Source organism: Zonotrichia albicollis, chromosome 5 (assembly GCF_047830755.1).
Source record: "Zonotrichia albicollis isolate bZonAlb1 chromosome 5, bZonAlb1.hap1, whole genome shotgun sequence".
In the NCBI taxonomy this organism is placed as follows: domain Eukaryota; kingdom Metazoa; phylum Chordata; class Aves; order Passeriformes; family Passerellidae; genus Zonotrichia; species Zonotrichia albicollis.
This window is the reverse complement of record NC_133823.1, coordinates 12341420-12359171: the sequence shown is the minus strand read 5'-3', so window position 1 is coordinate 12359171 and position 17752 is coordinate 12341420. Positions and strand designations below refer to the sequence as shown.

The following is a 17752-nucleotide window of genomic DNA, read 5'->3' as shown; positions in this document are numbered from 1 at the left end:
CTGAGAGCTTTATTCCAGGATCCTGTCCTAACAATGACAATGTAGGGAACAACATCCTGCTAACCTCCTGGTCCCAGTAAATTGAAGTGGAAGAGCCTTCATTTTCCCACTGAAAAGGTCTGCAAGGGGCTGAACAAAGCCTGCATTCTGTCAGACTAGAGTTACTCATCGGACAAACTGTTCCTGGGATGGCAGACAGGTATATTTAGCACAAGAAACACAATCTGCACAATAAACACAATTTTCTCCCAAAGCTTCCTGATTTTCAGAACAGAACTCACACTGACATTGCTATAAGATGATAAATTTCCCCTTATTTTTATCAAAAGCTGCATGATGAAAAAGTGTTAAAAAGTATGGGAGAGTTAAGGCTCTAGGGGATTAATTCATACCATTTTTCACAAGCACATCAGAGTTATCATGTAGTAATGAGCACAGATTGGCAAAAAATAGTGACAATCATAACACAACTGCACAAAAACTTTTAAGACACAAAACCAGAATGTTCAGTTCCTGCAGAAATGAACATGGGGTTAAATGCCATGAAGAATTTAGAAACTTGCCCTTGATAAATTGATAACTGTCTTTTCTAGAACAATGGCGTAGTTTATGTTATGTACTTATTTTTTTTACTATGAAGGCCAAATTCAATTGTGTCATTTCTTTTGACAATATTTTGATAAAAGAAATTCCAAATATCCAAAATTAGCAGTCATGTTATACTTACAGAGATTAGAAGAGCTTGTAGATTAACAGGATTTTAAGATATAATTTGAAAAATTGTGCTGGTTTTAGAATGTTTTTCTTATTTCATATCAATACTATTAAAACATAAGGGGGAAAATTAAGGGATAAACAATACAGATGTTTATATTTAATTTGTAGTCTTGTTTCTCTTTCTGGTTTCCATAAATTTTTACCTAATTTTAACACTCAGCAAAGAGATTTGTTGCCTATGTGTGTGCATAACTGCATGTGGGAATATTTCTATACAACTTTTGAGCCTTGCAAAAACCTTCTAAATTAACATTGTTATAATAAGCATGGTGTTCAGACAATAAAGACCTATAAACAAAAGAATAAAATTATTGAGCTATTTGTATTTAATTTGCATGTATACAGCATTTTGGATCAAAAATAGTCTAATAAGAGCTGGTTAATGATACATTTTTACTATTCTTTAACAGGGAGAAACCCTATTGTCACATGTCAACCAAATACTGGGATTACAATCCTAAAGAAAACTGTGACTTGAGTTATTACTATGGCAAAAGCTAATGCTTGCTCAAACACCATCATAAAACCTGATTATAGGTCTAATGGACCTCGTGACAAACTCTGAGCCTGGAAACCTCCATTGAAAGAAAGGAATGGTTGGTTATTGGGAGTGATAAAGCTTCCTTTGTTTAGTTTAAAAGAAGGGGTTTTCTAATATGTGAAATTATGAATCACCAATTTTCTAAATAAAATTCAAAGGTTCCAAATCCTGGTTTTATTTGTATTGTGCAAAGGGATAACTTCCAAATTCTGTCCTCTAACTCCTGCTAATGCCAACAGCAACAGCAGCAGGCTCTGAGGACTCCGAGTTCCCTGAGGACTGTGAAGACCACGGATGTCAGTGGGTCATGTGGGGAACCCACTGTCAGGAGTTTCATCAGCTCAAAACCGGACACAATTTTTTACACAGACTCCAAAATCAGTGCTACCAGAAAGAACCTAAGCAGAATTTTAGTTTACCTCATGGTGTGAAGTGCAGAGTCACAGAATGGGTCAGGCTGGGAGGGACCACATCTGGTCCCACCTCCAGGCAGGGTTATCCCTCAGCACATGGCACTGGATTGCATCCAGATGGATTTTAAACAACCCTGGGCGTGTTTTGAGTCCAGCCTGTGATATGGATTGGATCAAAATTGCACCACCGTGTCCCACCCAGGCTGGATCTGTTCTGTTTCAGCTACAGCTGAACCCCAACCATTACACACATGCTAAAATCACTGGTAGCTCTATGAGTAAGTTTTTCTGAGAGGGACCACAATCTGGGATTTACAGAAAACTCTCCAGACACATTTGGAGCCTGATGTCACAAGGCTTTGAGCATCTTGGATTCCTATTCATATTTAATATCTTAACAGGAGGATCTTGACACTTTGGAAGATATTAAGAAATGGGAGCACAAAGTAAAAACTTTCTATTCTATGACTCTTTGTCTTTTAAAACAATTTATTTAAATGACAGATGCTTTTTTTAATAATAGCATTTTAATAACAAAACCTTATCTGAAATTCTTCCTTTGTTGCACTACTCTTCAAGGATCTTGTACTCATTATACATCAGCTTCTCTGTCAATAAGCAGGCATCCTCTAGAAAAAAAACCAGCAAATAGAAAAATACTAAAATGTCAAAAGTTTATGTATATACATCGATATCTACATGTTTTATATTTGGGGTTGGCATCTAATTAATCAGATTTGTTTCTGTCTCAAAGGCTTATTTCTGTAAATTAAAAGTAATTACACGATCAAAGGCAATTAAATTCTAAAACTGGGAATATGTGTAAAAAAACCGAGGGAAGCGTGAATTCATTCATTTATGAGCAGGAAAAATATAATTATTTAGCCATAGTAATGCAGAGATGATGTGTAATTGCCTGTCAAAATCAGGTTAAGTATTGATAGCAATGACATTTTGTAAAAATCAGCAGATTGGTATAAAGTCTGCGGATTAAGAGCAAATACTGTACCAGGAAGGTCTTGAACTGATGTCCTGGACAGAGGCTCACAGATGCTTTGAGGCACTTGTTTCTTTACCATGTTCTGTTATAAAAAAAAAACAACTGCATGAGTGTTTTAGACTTACAACACTTCTAATGGTTAAAAGGCCTAAATGGATTAATTGAAAAACATCACCTACGGAAAAAAGTCACAAGAAAAGGAAATCTAAAAATCACACAGGTGAGTCACATAAGATATAATTCTAGAAACACAGAACTGACAGGGGTTTCTGGTCCCATTTCTCGTACTCCTGTGCAGCAGTTCATTAACAGGACAGGTCTGGGTGGGAGCAGCCGGGGAGCCAACAAGGGAGATACATCTGGGAAAAGACGATGGCCAAGACAGCACTGAAAGATGGCAGGCAGGAGGAACACCATGCAGGGGAGGAATGGAGCAGGGCAGGAAGCAAGAGAAGGCTGTGACCTCTCAGTGGGGTCTTCCTCATGGGATGTGATCAGGGAACAGGTGGCTGGGAGGCCATAGCTTGACTCTGCAGTTCTTGACAGCCACAGAATTCATTTGCTCCAGTGATGCTGTCTCATTCCTCCCTCACTCTGTTTCCACACCAAACTCCCACCTCCTGGCTGCACTTCCTGCTCTCTTCTCAGGGACTCTCCAGCAACACATTTCCCTCTGCCTCATTCCACCTACACCATCCCTGGGGCATTGTTCCTTATTTTGGGAACCACTGATCTGCTTCATCTCCTCAAATGAAGAAAGCGCACAGATCTATCTAGTCCATCCCTGACATCTATTCTCCAAGGCTTCTGATGAAGGCTGTTTCCCAACATCCCTAATCTCTCTGTTTCAGTGCTTCAAAGCCTTATTGCTCCATTTCTTCCCTAATACTTAAGATAAATATTTATTGCAAATTAAACTGATTTTTCTCTTGTTCTACCTTTTGCAGACACAAAGAACAATGGAGAGCAGCCCTCTTTCAGAATAACTCCTTATAGCTTGAGAGACTATTTTCCTTTCCGTAATCTTCTCTTTTGGAGGCTAAGCAAACACAGTCTCTTCAATATTTGAAAGGAACTCATGTTTTCTTAACTGGATGCTCCTCAATTTGTCACTACCTCTTTGTAGAGTGATGCCTAAAACTGGACTTTATCTTTCAGTCACAGCAATACCAACAGTGTTTGTTTGGCATCGTAATTTAACTTTGGCCAAAATAAATTATCCAGTTCTGGTGGGGGTTAAAAATAGTGCTTGAAGCAGTCTCTGTTGGTACAATGTCTGGAACAGATTAAAACTGCTGCACCACTCATGACTCAATACAATTTCTGTTTTGTCATTTCACAGCTTTTTATTAAGTATAGTTGCTAACTAGGACTTTATCCATAGTTGTATGCAAGTAAGAACAGGATAAGTAAATCTATGAAAAATATCTGAGAATTGCCATTCCCCAACAAGTCTCATTTTGTATGAGGGCAGTGTGTGTGTTAGTGGTTTACTCTGTATTTAAAAACGTAGTTATTCCATATAACACGTTCTGAAACCAGGCTTAAAGTAAATGAATTCCTTTCCTAGCAGACCAAGCCTTAAATGAAAAAAAATCCAATAAAACCTGCATGGCTTGGTTTGGTTTAGAAACTCAGCCTGTGGCAAGGAGCCCCGAAGTGCTCACAGGGGTCAGGACTGCACTGTCCCACTCCAGCTTCACACCAGTGCAGTGTTGCTGCTCTTTCCAGTGGATGCACTTTGGTGGAAAGGTGGTGCAAAGAGTGGCTGGGTACAGCAACATCTGTATTTCCAGGCAAACACACAGAGAAGTGTGTCTCTGAGAGCTACAGACACTGACACGTGCAAGAGACAGTGGGGATGTGCACATGACAGATGGGGACTTACAGCAGAAATTGCTTTTCTCGTGCACCTTTCGGCCTTTTGCCTTCACACTTGGGCACCAAGCTATTATTGGCTGATTAACAGCTCTGCCCTCCCAGCACATATTAAGCATATCAAGGATAACTGATGGAATAGCGAGCCATAAATGTTTTCTTGGCATTTGTTTGGCCTATACTATTTGGAAACAATAAAAGCATCTCATATTCATAATGATAATACATATATACCACCACAGATCACACTATCAAGCACTCTTCTTCCATCTTATTGTGCAAAATGTGGAGATACCATTAATATGTATTAATAGAATGTAAATATAATTAATCATAATAGGATGTCCCTGACAGATTACCACTGCTGTTGATAAAATATAATTAAAATTGTCTGGTTGGATTTTCAGTGCAGCTAGAATTGGCATCTCTGTTCCTTCTGTTTTCATGTGTGTATCTACAGAATGCTACACTTCTAAAAATCTCATTATTTCATGATGTTTTTGGGAGAAAACAATGAAGGACTGCAGCTCCTTTACATTATATGATTAGTGAAAAGCCATACAAAAGAAAGAAGGCCACATCCACAAAGATTGAAGCTACAACTAACTCCAGAGAGGACAGGAATTTTAGGCACCATTCTCTCAAAAGATTATAAAGAAAATGAAACAGACAACACATGAAACTGCATGCCTGTGTGATGGGAATCCATTCAAATGCAAAGTTTGCATTATTCAAAGACTGCTGGACTTTAATAAACAAGAATTCCACTGAAAGCTCCATAAAGTGATGAAGTCATTAGAGGATTGTTGTTTCAGGTATATAGTTTCAGCTGAAACTAGTTTGAAAAAAATTTTTTTTTGAGAAGATGACAAAAGAGTGAGCATAGCAAGCATGAGGTGACCCAGAAACCATCTTTCACCGTGTTTTCCAAATAAAAAAAATGAGGTAGGGTCTACTGAAAGTGGGAGGTGGTGGGCTAGGATACAAAGCAAGGACTTTGTGCACTGCCACCTCATCACTGGAATTCCCTGCTGCAGGATGCTGAGGATGCAGCAGTTTCCTGTGGGCTCAAGAAGTGCCATGGCAAACAAATAGAGCAAAAGCCCACAGGCTTTCCTACTCCTCCACTACAGCTCACCTGCTTAAGCAGAATCCTCCAACACATCACCTCAAACAAGGTATGGTACCATGTTGTTATGTTCTCACATGGATTCAGGTGCCTGTACACAAACACAGCCCTATTTGCAACTCCTGCTGATGAGACTGAACTCTGACTATAGTGTACATACAAAAGTTGTAATACAAGGCAACACAGCATTTTCATGACATCTATTTTCCTTTAACAGAGTTACTTACATGTATTCAGATCCACCCCTAGCCAATAGTGCAGGTTTTGTCACAAGAGGGAGAGAAAGCAAGACTATTTTAATGTATTACCATGATACACATCTGATGAGATAGAACCCATTATTTTATTTTAAAATTTACTTGCCTTTTTAAAGGTCACACAGCTGCTTTGAGTTATATAATCTGAAGAATGATGTAATGGTGTAGGAATACAGATAGAGCAGAAAATAATATGACCGCAAACAACATGCTCATCCCATACTTGCAGATGATCTTCCGATGTATTTTTCTGTCTTGATAAATGAAAATTGACGCAATGCCTTTTAGAAGCATGTTGGGCCTACCTGTTTAACCATGTTTTCTGACTTGGTTCTCGTGGCATGGAGGGAGTTGTACTTGGAGATTTCATTAATATAAAGATTAATGAATTTGTACAATTTGGGCATGCAAACCATTTCTATCAGGCACATTCCATTTATAAGCAGTAAACCATATATAAGGGTTGTGTCAAAGTTTACTGAATAGGGCCCTTGGTAGCTAATGTAACATTTCTCCAACAAATCAAAGGTATTGTTCTATGCTCACATGAATATACAGTAGCCATTACCTTAAATTTAAAACTCACTGTGAGCAGCAAACACACTGTGGGGATATGAAGGCCATATTGTATCAGTGGAGTCTGCAGAGATTTTCTTCATATGGCTTTGCCTGGTTGAAATATATGTTGCAGTTGAAAGCTAAAGGGATTACTTTTGAATAGTCATCACAAAGGTTGATTATATTCGTATATCATTTAGCTGGACCCTGCAGGCTATTATTCCATTAGCTGTGCTGGCCCTACACTGTCAAAAAGTTGATCATATAATGTAAAAAGGGTCCATGCTATGTTAAGGTATGTGGAGCAACTTGAAGCAGCAATCTTTTAAGAGCAGCACAGCTCTGTACTTGGAGGTAGATTGCATTTAAAATAAATACCCACAAAATGGAATAAGTACAATAAACCTACCTCTGTTTCCCATTTTTCCTTCTTTGAATAGGCTGTATATAATTTGAGTAAGTTAATTGCACTAGGTAAGATATTGGCTGTGGAGTATTTTTTCATGCTCACAGCCAAAGAACTACACCTCAAAATAGCTGTGTCTTTACGTGAAACCCTCACAGAAATGATGTTTCTGGTGAAATAGGTTTGCTGATTATGCATCCCTTGCACATGCAAACACACACACACATTTTCTTCCAGTGCTTAATAAAATGGATCTTCAGACAGTTCCATTATGTGGATGCCTTAATATTATTTTATGCTAAAACATGGAGAGAGCATTAGATTGAAAGCATCTTACTGTTGCAGGAGGCAGAGCAATCATGGACTATCCCTAGATAGCAAATGCTCCCATTGGGAAACACTGCCAACAACACAGGCTAATGAATCACAGCAGTTATTAATCATGGGCATTTGGAAAAGCCACACATAATAGAGATGGACTCTCAAGATGAGGAAGGTTAGAAGGTGGGACTGAGAAAAAGACAGAAGATCATCCAATTGCATTTTAGAATAAGTTTATGGATGAGTATTTGCTTCAGTACAGTTGTGCCCATGCTTGCCTCTGTCTTTCTAAGCAGGCAGAGAAAGAAACTATTTAAGTGGCTCAGTTCTCTCAGCTTTCAGATCCTTGAAGGACAATTTGGCAAAAATAAATAAATAATAAACACACAAATACAAGACCCTCAGGGCTTATGGCCTACTGGAAGTGAGACAGTGCTTCTTTTATTAGACAAAGTTGTTTAATTTAGATTGTAAAAGCAAGAGTTTGTTCTCTTTCAGCACACCATATATATTATTCAGGGCAATGAATGAGTCTTTATGAGTACAAATGGGAGCCTTTAATGAACTACAGCAAACACTGGAGCAGGTAGATTTCTCTGAATAAAAGCTTCACAGATGGGCAAGTTTATGAATGAGAAGCAGAATTTATTTTATAAAAATGCTTTTGAAGAGCCTACTCAGACTATGGCACTATAACAAAAGTGCCAAGTTTTTCTGGTTTGGGTGAGAAAACCTAACAGGAATATGAATTTTTCCCTAATAACTTCTATTGTTTACTTACTCATATTCAGCAGTTCTCAGACAAATTAATCTTCCTCTCTTACATAGTTTGGGCATGTTCCAGACATTTGTACAACAATGGAAATCTCTCTTGATCTTACTTTTTTCAGTTCTGTGCATTGTTATACATTCATCTGCAACATCTTTTGCTCAAACCATTTGTTGAATATCAATTTTAAATAACAGCCCTATCAGGTCAAATTGTTGACTGTAGATAGAAAACCAGGGATTTTTCTCAAGGCCAAAATATGACACCATGTCCTTTGTGTATCTGGAACTTAGAGATCACAAAAATTCTACACAAATATTGGCAACACAGAAAAATCAGCTTTGGAAAACAATCATCAAGATCATCACTTCAAACATGAGGAAGCCTGGACAAAATTGCTGCCAGTTTTTAGCTTATAGTTTTACCTTTACTGTCAACAAGTTCTACAATAAATCCAAACTATTAGCCTAAAATTTCAGGACAGCATCTTGTCTCTGCCTCGACTTTGTATTTGCCATTTAGGGTCTTGAATATTCTCAGTCAAAGGCAAAGTTTTCCAGCAGCACAAAGCAGGTGAGCATCTGCCCCGCTCGTTAATCAAAGTTTCCACAGCCAAAGCAGAATTCCCAAATGGTCCAGAGAAGGGTTTCTTTTCTTTCAGTCCCCACCCAGATGCAGAATGATCACAACTGCAACCTACTTGCTGTCTCCTAAAGGCAGGACAAGTCTGGGGAGACCTGCAGAGAAAGCAAACTTCTGAGCAAAGGATGTCTGCTCACTCTTTGGTAGAAGCCAAACTTGCTCTTTGCTACCCTGAGGAGCTGGTGAGAACACACAAGGAGTATAAAAACACTTCTATTACCTCTACCTTTGCCTATCACTAAAGATCAAGCCTGAAATCTACTCAGAAATCCATATGAAAGGAAATCCTTACCTTGCTCACAGAAGAGGCAGTTTATTGTCTCAAAGAACATCTACCAGTATTTTAGAGGCATTCCTACAGACTTTTACTGAAATGTGTCTATCTCAATAATATTGCATCAAAGTTTTAACACGTATCTTTAGAGTTATGAATGAAATCTACTCTCAAAGAAGCAGTAAGTGGCTGAGGTTTCTGACAACATATTGATCGTAACAGAAGCAGCATATTTGTTCCTAAATTGTGAGCAGAATTATCATGGCTACTTCACTTAAAAAAAAAAAAAGTGAAGCCAGGTATATTGGTTGCTCAGTAAATAAACAAAGTACAGGAGCTGTGAAAACACAGATTTCAAGCACAGTTACAATTCTGACACCAATTCATAACAAAGCTACCACACTGAAAAATTCTTGCTGTCTTCCCCCAGTTCACTACAGTCTTGGTACTGTAAATTTAAATACTCTGCTGGAGAATTTACTTTTTGCATTTACTTTTTGCAACTTTTGTGTATGACTACACATAAAACCTCATCCTTTTTCCTTTACTCAGAAATAGTGCTCTTTATCTGTTAAATATTTGGTATAAAAACACAATTAAAACCTGCAAGATAGCATAGTAGGACAGTTCATGTGCCTGCCTTTTGAGAACACCATCTTCTACCCACTGAGCAAAATAGTGAGCAGAAGAGCTGCTCACTGACAGTGTGTAATATTTATTTCTGAATATGCAGCTTGATGTGTCTTCAAAGGACCTGGCTGTCACAGAGTGGTTAGCACTCCTTTCCCTGAAATTCAGGTTCCTTACAGGTGTCCCAGGGGAGGAAAGCTGGGAAACACAGATTACTTAAACATATCCTCTTGCTTAACCATATGCCGTCATCATACCGAGGCTCAAATTCAGTATCAGACTGCTCTGACTTAAAATATCTCTGATTTTAGTTCTTTCTGCTTTACCTCTGTATTTTTACATGAGCATCCTGTGTAATTTTGTTAAGAGTTTCTTGTTTGGCAGCTCTCATTCTTTATGTTTTGGACTGGCTCTGCTGTTTTCTGGTCTCTGAAAGTTTACCTGCCCTTCTAGAATTACACTTGTAAGAGCACTTTTTCATGGCTGAGACTTTCAACATCCCCAGTGATCTCCACCTCCATCTCTCTGCCTGGTGGCTTGAAAACTGTTTATCATCTAAGGTCTCTATAATGCAGGTTTTTATGCCTAGGAAACTGTCTTCCATGAGCTTAGCCAAAGGTATCATCTGGGTGCAGAACTAGAAGCCAGCAAAGCAGAGAAATCCCAGCAATGCATCTGTTACAAGAAAAAAAAAAAAAAAGGGAATGCCATGGAGATTTTTTTTTCTCCTTACCTGACTTTGGCTTTACATCTTCTAAGGCACCCCAGGCATGAGTGTATCCTCTCTGCCTGAGGAGATGTAGGGAAGTGTCTGGAAGATGATGTTCTTGAAAAAGAAGGTATGGAATCCCTTATGGAAGTATCAATTTTCTTGTGACTGAGAAGAAAAGTGCTTCTACTTATCTTGTAAAAATAACCAACAAAAATAGCTGCTGGAAATGAAGGCCCTGGTTTATGCAGGGTCCTTGCAGCGACCATGCTGACACTGGTGTGCTATAGGACACATCTCTCCCATGGGCACTTGGGAGAATCCCCTTTGTCTCAGCTTTTGTTGCTGATTTTACCAACAGATTGAGAACACAGAATTACAAATCAGATGTAATTCTCCTCACCAGGCATTGGGAACAATACTTTTGCTGGCCACAGCAACACAGGGTGTTTAGTTTCTCCCTCCTAGTTTTTGAATTTATGGCCAGGTTCTCCCAGACAACGTGTGACAACTTGAAAGACCAAGACTTGTCTTTACAGCTAAGTAGAGAGCTCCAGCTTTCACGCCAGTCACTCGCTTCTTTTGATGAGAAATAGATTCACATGAAAAAAAGATTAAACTGAAAAATGGAAATGGATTTTCTGTTTTATTAGCAGTAGCACAAGACTTGTGAGCTACTTTAGAAAGTTAGAGAACTACAGAGACTTTTAAGAAAAAGCAGCAGAAGCTAGAATTTAAAAATAAATGCTCTGGCTAGTCTGAGTCCAATTCTCAACTGATGCAGCCAATGCAGGCTCACTGAAGTTAGCATGGTTATGTCAGCTTTGCCAAATTGCTTCAAAACAGATCTTTTCAGAAAACATTTGACTTCAGAAATTTTAAATTCACTTTGAATTATGCCATACCAGTCACACTGTTTTGCTCAAGGAACAGCAGAGATTAGAAGTATGCAGCAGGAAAGCAAAATGTCTTCACGAAGTAAAAAATGTCCCCTCCCATTCTACTCCTTAACCACAGTGATGAGAGTCACCAGCAGGTACTCCTGGCAGGGCAGACACTTAACAGAGCTGAGGGGAGGCATGGGAAGGAGAGCAGCAATGGTGACCTGGCTTCTTTTGGATCTTGTCCACAACCACAACCACAATGCAAAGGGAGAAAAGGAAACAGGGTTATTTAGGTATTACTGCTCACTTCTGTCCCTCAGAAAGGCACCAGTGGAAGTGCAGGCAGACACCAGCTGCTGCTGGTTTGAAATGCTTTCCTAAGATGAGAGAAATCACGCAAAGCCACCAGCTGAGAAATAAGAAAGGAATTTTCCCCCAGGACACAAGTCTGATAGGGATTCTGGCAGATTTAATTTTTTTTATAAACTGTTCCCACAATTGAGGAAATCTGTTATGAGATTATCTTAGGGTTGAAAATATAATGATTTCCCCAAATTCACAAAGTGAAAGGTGAACTTGAAATGATTTCAGTTGTCTGAATCTTTTACAGTCCAGGGCACTTGACTGTGCCATCATGCCCCTCCTGGGAGGATATGAGAATCTCTTTGGAAGCTGGATAAATTCCAAGCACTAGGTAGAAGACTCTGGGTACCAGTAATATGATAATTTAGCATCAAGTCTGTGCTCAGATGAATGTTGGTGCTTTGACATCAGGTCTTCCTTATAAAAACAGTAACTGGTTTAAAATCCATGCTGGGCTCTGTACGTTCTGATCAAAACACAGTCCTACCTCATAGCAAAGCTCACAAGGTGTAACAGACAAAATCCATTGCTCTAAATTGGAATCGGACAGCCCCACTTGGAGGTTTCAGAGTCTCCAGGTCACAGGTGAGCCTGCCAGGCATGGCAGTGGGGAATAGCCCTGGGAAGGTTTACTTGTCCCACTGCAAGTCTCTCTGGTGGAATGTTTGCTGTGGCTCTATTTAATTCTTAATCTCTGCATCTCTGTTTAATTCCTAGCTGCTTTAGAGACCTGTTGTAACACAGCAGTTAAAGAAAAATATTCACATGTACTGCCAGGCCTCCCCAAAGAGTACTAACTTGACACGTAGGCCATGACAGCTGGGCTTGGACTACTAAGAAATCTAATCCAGGGTTTCCATCATCTCAGTTGTTGCCTTTCTTTCATTACAGTTTGACTCAGCCCCTAATGGATTCAGCTTTATAAAATCAGAAAAAGAGGAAAAGAAAGCAATTTATTCATGTTTCACTAGAGCTCACAGAAGACGTGAATTTTCTCTAAAAATGCAAATTATTTTGTGCCACACAAGTGAGACTGGGCAGCTAAAGCTCTTAGAGGAAGGGCCTTTCCCAGGGCTAATGTTTTTATACCCGGTGATTGAATAAATTGATCCCTTTATTATCACATCTCTTCTGCTCTCCTTTTTCTTCAAAAGAATGTAACCAAAGGTACCAAAGCACCCTTTTTATTCTAAGAAAACTGATTATACGTGTTAATTTAGTTTTTAATCCCAGCCATATCAAAATAAACACCATAGGCATGAGGAGCAGAAATCAATATCTCTTAAGCATCAAGTTAGCAAAAACAAGGATTTAGTAAGAATCCAAGATGTAAAAGACTAATGTACAAACTAAGCCCTCATTTATGTAATGTGTCATTATACAAGCTCAATATAAACCTGAAAGAAACTATTCCAGAAGAGCAGAAATGGTTTACTTGCACTGCATCAAAAATGACCCCATAAGACCTCCTTTACTGAGCTAGCCCAGATATTTAATGTGAACATATGTTTTTAAAGGATTTCTTGTCTTATGTCCAGTCATTCTTGTTAATTCATGGGACAGCATACTGCAGATGTGCTTTTTTCTATGTTACATAAAGCAAAAATTACATTTAACAAGTACAAGGTTGGTCATAAAAAATAAATAAAAATAGACTCTTAAAAGCTGGGAAATCACAAAGTGGAGCTATCAGTCATTCTTATTGAGAAGGGTGAGGACAATGTGAAATAAAACTTGCACATCTATGAAGAGACATTCCTAATATGCCAGCACATGCCTGTTATTTCCCATTCTCTATACGTTACTTTCATTGGCCCAATATTTCTTCCTTTAGGGTGAGCTGCAGTGCATGTTTGCTCTAGATTCTGTTTCTAGTCATTGACTTCAATTTTAATAGTAATTCAATTAAACATTTTGAACCTATGTGCAAAGTTTGCTCACTTGAAAGAAGAGAGAAGTCAGTTTTTGGGCGTTTCCTTCTGGGTAAGAACTTCAGACTGCATGTTTGTTTACCAGTAGCACTATTTGTTAATATAATTGTTAATAGGCTAATAACATCACGTCAGATTAGTTTTCAAATACTAATCCAAATCTAAGTGTTCATTTTTGCACCTTATCCATATGCAAACTAATCAGACCATTGTGATGAGTATTTAGTTCCTTCTGTATGACTTTACCCTTTCTGAGTGCAGAAGTGAGAAGCAATACCACTTCAAAAAAAGGAATATTCTCTCCTACTTTTTTCTGACACTAAAGATCTCAATCCTGCATCCATTATTTGTACTTTTCTTTCAAGAATTGTTATATTATGGCAGTCAGAAAGAGGAATTACTGTTTTCTAGGTCATTGTTAGGTTACAGATCACTAAGTTCACCTATTTCAAAAGCATAGACATCTCAAATACACATTTCCTTTTTATATTTACATTCAAATTATTATTTGTAATGGCAAAGTAGCTTCACAATTAACAATTATGTGAAAAGGCAAGTTTAGTATGAAATTTGTTTTCTGATTTTATAGGAACACGTCACAGCTAGAAACACCTACAACACAGTTCCCTTATGAGCTCTTAAGTAATGCTTTAGCAAAACAAAATATTTTTTTGTAAATTCATTTGAAGTTTAATCTCACGCACAAATTATTTACAATTCAATACAAACAATGGCCACTGCCATCTTAAAAGTAGTTTTAGTAGAGAAGCTTAAATTATGAAATAAGAGATTTATTTTGAAGAGTTCTGGATTTGTTAATGGACAACTAAAATTAGTAAGACAATGCCAATTCATGGTTTTGTATATAATATATTTGCTAAGGACATACCTATTCACCAAAAATAAGTGTAAACAAACAACCTACTACAAGCCAAACTACTGGTTCAGGTCTGGACTAAATCCTGACTTTGCAAAACTTTCCAAGTAATTTCATTAACCACAGGGTGTATAATATCAAAGTTTACATTTATCCCTATGTATTTTTTAAAATAAATGTAGGTCATCACTATATACAGAAAGGAAATAGAAAAACCAGCAGTTTTAGGACACTGTGAAACAAAGGGTTAAAAGGTAAGCTGTTGGAAAAGGACATTTTTTTTTCCCAGGCATTTAAATAAATTATGACATCTTAATTCAAGCATACATCATACACTTGTGAGAAAATATGACTTGGCAAAAATGTAACATGCTAGCTTTGAAGGTAATTTTGAGAAACTCACACAAGACACCACAGAGCACACATGGCATATTCTGAAATTTCCAAAACAAGCCAGCAAGCCTAGAACCTTTCAGGACTCCTGTACAAACTGAAGAACAGGCAAAAATGACCCACAAAGAATCACAAACTGATTTTTTTTGTTGTTTCTTTCAAATCTCTGCTCCTACTTTTTGGGCTACCAGGTAAAACTTTCAGAAGATACAACTCTTTCCTTCTGAGTGCTGGAGCTTTCTACTGTCTCACCACATTTATGTATTCCAAACTATTTCTGTCTTTCCCTTTCTCTCAAGTACCCAAAGCCTTCCAGGACACTTTCACTGAACTATTCCCTCCATATGCTTCTCAAAGAGGTTTGAATGTTCTTCCAATATCTAATAGCTAATTCTGCAGACAAGTTAAAGCAATATTCTTGCATAAGCCTCTTTTTCCACTCCCATTTCAATTAGGATGTTACCTCTAAATTCAAAAAACAGCACTTTACTATCAAATCAAACTTCATCTCTGATCATTTAACCAGTGCTGCGAGGAGAGAAAAAGGAGTGAAGTCCCTACCAGGAAAGCATTGCAGAGAAAAGATGAAAGAAAACCCTGAAGACAGCAAAAATGTGAAAAGATTATGAAGGACAAAAGAGAGGAAATACTCATTAACAATACAGATTTTTATTTTCCAAAAAAGTAACAAACAAGACAATACAGGGAAAACCAGTAAGTGACAAAAAGTTTAGTAACCACATGATGTTGTATTCTGACACTGATTGGTGGGAAAGCTTCCCCTGAACTTTGAAAATACAAGAAGGAAGGTAGAGGTGTCTCTAATATATAGGTCTTAATTAAAAGCAGAATCAGTAGGTTGTCAATCTGTAGGTTGACATATCTGTCAGAAATTCCCCTGGATAGCCCAGGAGGTTGCAGCTGTTCTGCAATCACTGTGTCCTGCTCATTTGCCTCTGACACAGAAAGCTGCTCTCTGCTGCAGCACACGAACAGCAGCCCGATCCCCTCACTACACCTAGGGACAGCTGATGATTGCCTGGCTTTAAACTGAACTCCAGTGTGAACTTTCATGGTGCCAAGATATCAGAGAGAATTTTTTAAATACAACAGCTGGAAGTTTTCAGGGTATGGGCATAAAAGTACAACTTAACCCAGTGGTTTATTTTATGATGCCCACACAAAAATATCAGAGCACTGATATCAAGCATCACATCTCCACAGATTGCATTGTTCTCCTATTTCTATTTGTGGCCCTAAGAATGAAATAGTGGGGGAAAGCACAATTACATTTTATTTTTTCCCCAGAAAAACAAACACACACACACAAGTTGAATGAGAACTCACAGAATAGAAGAGAACACCACAAAGGTGAAATGTATTCTTGGGATGGTGGTGACTAAGGAAGACCCTCAGTAGAGATCAGCATTTTTATTTTCTAGATAAGAGAGGAACAGTCTCAAACCAAAACACTGTTAGAGCAGGATTAGAACAAGCTGAGAAATCAATCAGGCAAGAAAGTAGTATTTGCTCAAGAGGTCTAAAGGACATGTACAAAGGTATTGCTTAAATCAGCCTCAGTACAAGAGTGACATGAAGTGCAAAACAAGACATTAATTAAAACCAAGAATGTGCCATGGGAGGAGAGACCAGCAAAAATCTGACTTTCATAGCAGTCAAATTAGCTCCAACTCTAATAAAGGATATAATGGTAGATAAGTAAATTAAAATGTTATAATGAAGAAAAGAAATCAAGATCACTTCTGTAGAGGTCTCCTGAGGTTGATTTCTTTTGAGGAATACAAGCGATCTGAATGACTATTACCTGGTTGATTAGATTCCCAGAATGTTTCAGATATCTTCCCTGGATTAACAACTAGTTAAAGGCAGAAAATAAAAATAGATGGATTGATTTTCAGTATGGAGAAACATCAGTAGTGAATTCAACAGGGATCTAAGGCAGAATTTGTTCTGTAAACATTTAAATGAACCAAACAACTCAAAATGTTAGTGAACAGCAAAGTGGCAGAACCTACAGCTAACAAAAAATTGTACTGGGTGATCAAAATCAAAACTTTAAAGAACTTAAGAAAGAGTTTATGACTAGGCAGTAAAGTATCAGATAAAATTCAGTGTTGATAAATGCAAATTGATGCACGTATGTAAAATGTCTTTTATGCACAGGGAGATTGGAAGCTGCAGCTTGATAGAAAGATGACTGATAGCAGGATATAAAGAGATGTGTCTATTTTCATGAGTGCCACGAAGAAAATGAGTGAGAAATGATAACTTACTTTCTTACAGAGCAAAAGTTGAGGGGTAACAGATGAAGCTGCAAAAAATGGGCTAAGGGCAGATCCAAGGAAGCTGAATCTTAGCTGCCAAATTCAATGGGGTGCCTTGGCTGCCAGTTTTGTAACAGAAATGCACTGGATAGGTTCATGAACAAACACAGGAAAGCCTATTAAATATAATGGGATCTAGATTCAACTTCGTCAAGAAGTCCCTGACTTCTTGCTGAAGATATGGAGAGAATACCACACAGAGGTCCTTCTTCCAAATTTCCTGGTTTCATATTTTTCCCTAATCTATTAACCACTGCTAGACAGACATCAGGCTAAACAGGGCTTTGATTCAGCTTACTACAGTCTTTTTTCCATATTATCATGTTAGTATTAGAAAAGCATGATCTTTAATCATGGAGATTAGAGAAGGGGTAGCATAAAAAACCTACAGAGAAGCTCTTCCAGTTGTTCCATGTAGGAAACAAGACTTAAATGACCTCTGCTTAACACAACCAGGGGTTTTTATCACTCTCTCAATTTCCTCTTTTTGGTGACTAAAACTCATTCTATCAAACTTGACATTTTCTGAACATTAACACCTATTTGACTTTCATTCAAAAGCTACTAACAAATGATGGTTTGTGAGTGGCTATCCCTCCAAGATATGATGAGTACTTTTTCTTGAGAGAAAAACACCAATCCTGCCTGTGCCCAC

General features: G+C 38.0%; 1 protein-coding gene across 1 annotated transcript in view; it reads right to left on the bottom strand.

Moving 5' to 3' along the window:
- Positions 1–17752, bottom strand: part of TTC29 (tetratricopeptide repeat domain 29) — a 123445-nt gene that overhangs the window by 7157 nt on the left and 98536 nt on the right. The window contains exons 11-12 of the mRNA XM_074540785.1: positions 2741–2813; positions 2272–2360 (exon numbers count right to left, since the gene is read on the bottom strand). Coding sequence (XP_074396886.1) covers positions 2776–2813 — 38 coding nt within the window. The 3' untranslated portion in view covers positions 2272–2360; positions 2741–2775. The remainder of the gene's footprint in view (positions 1–2271; positions 2361–2740; positions 2814–17752) is intronic.